We start from the raw sequence: 6,000 nt of genomic DNA, 5'->3' as shown, positions 1-6,000 counted from the left end.
TCCATTACAAACTACAGTCATGTGAATGCATTAACGTGCAAGCCAAGGGTTTCTATAAGCAGGTTGTGACCTCTAGTGATAGGGTAGTGACATTACATGTTATTTTTGAATCGGGGAAAAAACTAGCAGGATATAATTTAAGATTACCGGGATTTATAATTTAAGATTCATACAGTACAAGGCAACATAACAGCAGAAATTAGACACAACAATCTCCACACACAATCTGATGTTAGTTTAACTTTGATAGTGGACAAAATAAATCAAATCAAGCTTTTACTGTGAAGTCTAGCTGTGTTCCATAGAGTTACTATGGAAATCTTAAATATCTGCAAAGTGAATGCTCAAATAAAGCCTGCAAGCGCATTTATTTTTGCTAGATAAAAATGGTTGTATGATAGTTATAGTTTATATAGAATGCTCATAGTAAATTCAGGGGTTTAGTTTAGTGTATTCACTATGCAGGATATAATTTCTCTTCAAAAAACACATTTGGTGGCTCTTAAAAGAGCCGTTTTAGGGAGTGTGACAGTGACAGATGAGTTTAAGCACGTTCTCCGCGGATACGACGGGCCAGCTGGATGTCTTTGGGCATGATGGTCACCCTCTTAGCGTGGATGGCGCACAGGTTGGTGTCTTCAAACAGACCAACCAGATAAGCCTCGGCCGACTCCTGGAGAGCCATGACGGCGGAGCTCTGGAAGCGCAAGTCGGTCTTGAAGTCCTGTGCGATCTCCCTCACCAGGCGCTGGAAGGGCAGCTTGCGGATCAGCAGCTCGGTGGATTTCTGGTAACGACGGATCTCCCTCAGAGCCACTGTACCGGGACGGTAACGGTGAGGCTTCTTCACTCCGCCGGTCGCCGGCGCGCTCTTACGAGCTGCCTTGGTGGCGAGCTGCTTCCTGGGCGCTTTGCCGCCGGTGGACTTACGAGCTGTCTGCTTGGTTCTTGCCATTGCTTCTTCTATCAGAGCTCTGAGTGAGTAGTAGAATATTTTTCTCAGAGCAAACTGCTGCTTTTATTAGCGCCTCGGAGAAGCCGTCGTCCTCTGATTAGTCAGTGGTCAGGAACCTCCTTGTTTGGGGAGGTACCATGCATCATGGTTGTATTGTTGTATTGCTTTGTGAACTGTATTGTACAATGTATCTGTGTTGAGGACCCCCTCTAAAATGAGATGCGACATCTCAAGGGGCTTATCCTTTCAATAAAGGTATATATATATCACTGGCACCGATTGGAGGGGAACTCTTACAAACGTTGCTGCTTTAATAGCTAATAAATACTATGGATTGGAATAGTAGTTTCCACGTTAAATTCATTGCTCTATCTTGTATGACACGGCACAAATAAACATTTCTACTTGTGACAAAATAAAAATAATGGGGATATATCTTGTCTTAATACATAATTAACACTCACAACATATTAACTAAAATGATCAGCGAAGTGCATCACAATACATAATATTGATCAATATGAAATTACAAAACATGTAGAAATGCGCGATGCGTGAGTCCATCGAAACAGACAACATCAAAGACTAATCTAAAATAAAATACCTCGTTGGCAGCTTGTTGTGAAAAGAGGTTCTTGATGCTTGTGTGAGTCTTTAGAATGTCTCTTTGACCATTTCTCCTTGGAACCTAAAACCTTAGCAGTACAAACACACTACAGCTGCTTCAAGTGTACTGCTTCCTTGTGCAGACCAGAGTCCGAATGAGACAAAGTTTGTAGCACCTGAGTGCAATGCCATGCAATATCAATCAAATCAATTATGAACCACATATGTATTGTACATCATGAAATTATTATGAATTATGCCTTTTGAACTTATGACCATGAATTGTTGTATTTTAGCTATTTTAAATTAAGCATTTTAATAACAGCACTTACGTTCATAGTTTATGTATACATTTAGCCCATTTAGTTAGTGTCATATTGCATGGATAATATTTTATCCCATTTGCTCTGAGAGACGTGTGGTCAAGAACCTCCGTCTTTGGGAAGAGTTTAGACTGGGAGGTACCGATCACACCACTAGCAGTGATTGGTGGGAAACTCATACACACTCTCAGCCCGCGCTCTCATCCGTCTCTATGATTGGCGGGGCGCATAGCCGCACACCATACTTTACTATGCTGAATATATAAAAGGTCTCGCACGCCTCTACTACAGCATATTACTTCGAGTGCTTATTATTCTAGTAATAAACCTAACCTACTACAAAATGAGTGGCCGAGGAAAAACTGGAGGAAAGGTGAGGCAGAAGGCCAAGACCCGCTCATCCCGTGCCGGGCTCCAGTTCCCCGTGGGTCGTGTCCACAGGCTGCTGCGTAAAGGCAACTATGCCCAGAGAGTCGGTGCCGGCGCCCCGGTCTATCTGGCGGCTGTCCTCGAGTATCTGACCGCTGAGATCCTGGAGTTGGCTGGAAACGCTGCCCGCGACAACAAGAAGAGTCGTATCATCCCACGTCACCTCCAGCTGGCCGTCCGCAACGACGAGGAGCTCAACAAACTGCTGGGTGGAGTGACCATCGCTCAGGGCGGAGTGCTGCCCAACATCCAGGCTGTTCTGCTGCCCAAGAAGACCGAGAAAGCCGCAAAGAAATAAATCTACTTAACTCGACTGAACAAACCCCCACAAAGGCTCTTTTAAGAGCCACACACTGTTTCTGCATAAGAGTCATTTCCAATTTTCTAAATGTTCTATTTATTCAGTCTGTCCACATTTCTGCAATCATAAAGGCACTGCGGGACAGCGGGTTATTGCTTAATTGCGTCTGTTTGAATGGAAAATTATAGTTAAATTAACCCACACTGCTTCGTGGTAGTTAATGCATTATTTCTTTCCCGCTCTATTAATGTTTAATTTACATTTATGCTCCAAATGCTGTTGGTGTAATGCTTGCATGATATCTAGTAATTTTCTATCAGCATGTAACCACAATACTTTAATTTATAAGATTATATGTTGCTGGTCTGCTGCCCAAGAAGACCGGCAAAAAAGTAAACCTGATTCATTTCGACTGAACAAACCCCCACAAAGGCTGTTTCTGTATGAGAGTAATTTCCAATTTAACGTCCTATAGTTACTTTCCCTAGTATTATATGTAAATAACTGCTCACTGCTGTGAGCTGTCCAATGAGATTAAGAAATTAGAATTAGATTTTTTTTTTAGATCATGCTAGCAGCCGTTATGACACACATTTCCCCATGATAGTCTATGAAATGATAACTTTGCTCTATTTATCATGCATTCTAATTTACATGATTGCTAGTGTTACAGTGTAGTGGAGCAAATATGAAATCTACATTATGACAAGCTTCTTTAAAGTTCGTAATGTTGAGCAGCATTTAATTTAATGTGTCGCTTATAAATTACGGTGCAGTACTTAATTAAAAGGCATTACATGCCCAGTATTAGCAGTTATTCAGAACAGCGTCAGAAGACTAAACTGGACTAACTGGTTTACCTACACTACAGGCTGTGAAAAGTCCATTTGCTTATAGTATTTGGATGAACCCTTTCTTGGAAAAGATGGGTGGTCCTTAAAAGGACCGTTGTGTTTAGAGCAGAGAGAACAGTTTACTTGGAGCTGGTGTACTTGGTCACAGCCTTGGTGCCTTCAGACACGGCGTGCTTGGCCAGCTCACCGGGGAGCAGCAGGCGGACGGCGGTCTGAATCTCCCTGGATGAGATGGTGCGGCGCTTGTTGTAGTTAGCCAGTTTGGAGGCTTCACCGGCGATGCGCTCGAAGATGTCGTTGACGAAGGAATTCATGATACCCATGGCCTTGGAAGAGACACCGGTGTCGGGGTGGACCTGCTTCAGGACCTTGTAAATGTAGATGGCGTAGCTCTCCTTCCTTCCCTTTCTGCGCTTCTTGCCGCCTTTCGTGGCAGTCTTGGTCACGGCGCCCTTCTTGGAGCCCTTCTTGGGCGCTGGCTTTGCTACTTCAGGCATATTTCTATCTCAGTGGAACGAAGAAGTGAATGTGATATGTGGTCGAGTTGCACCAGTATTTATAGCACGCCTATGCAAATTAGGTGTGAGGACTGTGCGACTCCCACTATATGATTGGCTGGTCTGATCCTGCCACAAGGAGGGTGGTGTCTTGTCTTTGTTCCTGCATACTGTTTTCCCGCTCGTGCAACATGGTGAGGGGTTAATATACATTTAGAGTAAATTAAGAATTTAAAGATATTTTGGGTATTAGGCTACTATTTTTTTCCACATTTCCCCCTGATAAAGGTCTATCTAGATGTTCATTAGGACAGTGGCAATATTCCCATTATATTATATCACAATGAGGTAATGAATTGTTATGAATTGATAATAATTCTGCTCTTCTGTGCTTATAAAGCCAAAATAGAGAGCTGGCAGTGGCAGGCTCACACAGGCTTGTGTGTGCGTACGTGCATGCGTGACGTGAGTGTGTGTGTGCTCTTCCCATTCCTAGTCTATTTATTCAAAACAATGAATGAATAGTTTATTTCGGTACTTACATTTTTCCTTTTCTTCTTTTAGTTGTTGTACAGGATGTGACAGGCTTTTTTAAGAAAATATGCCGAGAACAATCAGCTCCTTCCAAACAGGGAATTGAAGTGATAATGATGAACAATAATAAAGTTGTAAAGTTGAATTATAATAGGAATTACATTGATCTTATAGTGTTTTGTATTTATTAACAATTAATTGTTCTCCAGTTAAACACTATTATGAGCATTCCAAAGTAAGATGATGATCAGCTGAGTGGGTCTCATCATGTCCTCTGGTCCCACTTGACAGAAACCAGGAACCAGAAACTATAATAATTAGCACGTTCTTTATTCTGTGAATCATTGAGTTTGTGGCTCCAACTATTACACTCAGTCAGAGGTATGTGTGTATTATTAAGCACTTCATCTCTTGATGTGGAAAGTTGAACTGAGTTGGCTCTGAAAATCAACAGATAATTCCCAGTAGGTTACTTATTATGCTGATCGGACCTACTGCATGTAGTCTGGAGCTTAATGGCTGCGATTGGCGTTGATAACATGTTAACCAATCTTATCTCTGTAGGCTGCTTGTTCTGCTCTGATTTCCCTGTACAAAAACTGCCTAAATTGCCCAATTCGCTTCAATGTGTTGCATTGTCAGCTTGTAGATGCCCAGCTTTCAGACAAACAAAGCTAAATGTGATTGGCCGGAATGACATTTGTGATGATTAGATTGAGCACGGAATGTTATGTTATGTATGACAAGTGGCCTCTCAGTTCACACAGGGATTTTCTCTAAATAAATAGATTGGACAGAAAAGATACAAAAGTATGGTACAAGCTTAACACAAGTTTTACAATATAAATACTATTTTTTTTGCGTATCAAAATTGTTAAAAGCAGTGTTTGAGATAATACTTAAAATGGGGAGAAGTGGTTATTTCACAAAAGAACACAAATCAAATCTAAAATGGAAAGGGACAGCGGTCCTTTACTAACCTGACGCTGCCAGATCCAAAAAGCTTGCTACACAAAAGTCCTTTACAGGCTGCTTGTTCAACTTGAACCTATAATCAATGACAAACAGGTCAGTGAGAATACAAAACTGCTCGCCCCAATGCCAACTCGCCCCAAACGGCGAAGAACGGTCGCCCCAAAGCCCGACGAAGTCGCCCGAAAAATCTCCCGGGAAGTCGCCCCCAAAAGTGGGGCAAGTCGTTCCGTAAAACCGTTGTATTTTCGAGGCAACCGAGGCAGAGAGAGAGATTTTTACCTGTGCTTTTAAACACAGAGAGAGAGATATTTGTACCTGTACTATTAAACAAAGAGAGAGATAGATTTGTATACCTGTACTATATTTTTACCTGTACTTTGATATTTTTCCTGTACTTTTAAACAGAGAGAGAGAGAGATAAATCACTGGAGGACTCATCAGCACCTGAACTTACCCTCTGGAACACAGAGATAAATGCTTGCTGTTTGCAGATGATCTGGTGCTGCTGTCCAACTGTAAAGAAGGA

The 6,000-nt window shown here is 42.0% G+C and overlaps 3 protein-coding genes across 3 annotated transcripts; 1 reads left to right on the top strand and 2 right to left on the bottom strand.

Annotated features, from left to right (window-relative positions):
- Window positions 1-544: 544 nt before the first annotated feature.
- On the bottom strand, window positions 545-955 carry LOC308325938 (histone H3.2; the record flags this gene model as incomplete). The annotated part of the gene is made up of 1 exon (XM_080778720.1): window positions 545-955. One exon carries the CDS (start codon window positions 953-955, stop codon window positions 545-547), a length of 411 nt encoding a protein of 136 aa, XP_080634846.1.
- Window positions 956-2,227: 1,272 nt separating this feature from the next.
- Window positions 2,228-2,611, top strand: LOC308325941 (histone H2A-like; the record flags this gene model as incomplete). Its single annotated transcript, XM_080778723.1, has 1 exon — window positions 2,228-2,611. One exon carries the CDS (start codon window positions 2,228-2,230, stop codon window positions 2,609-2,611), a length of 384 nt encoding a protein of 127 aa, XP_080634849.1.
- Window positions 2,612-3,540: 929 nt separating this feature from the next.
- On the bottom strand, window positions 3,541-3,965 carry LOC308325943 (histone H2B 1/2-like; the record flags this gene model as incomplete). Its single annotated transcript, XM_080778725.1, has 1 exon — window positions 3,541-3,965. The coding sequence occupies one exon, from the start codon at window positions 3,963-3,965 to the stop codon at window positions 3,588-3,590; it is 378 nt and encodes a 125-aa protein (XP_080634851.1). The 3' UTR covers window positions 3,541-3,587.
- Between the last annotated feature and the right edge of the window lie 2,035 nt (window positions 3,966-6,000).

This window comes from Protomyctophum bolini (assembly GCF_963924005.1).
Source record: "Protomyctophum bolini genome assembly, chromosome: 12".
Lineage (NCBI taxonomy): Eukaryota > Metazoa > Chordata > Actinopteri > Myctophiformes > Myctophidae > Protomyctophum > Protomyctophum bolini.
This window is presented reverse-complemented; position numbering and strand designations above follow the sequence as displayed.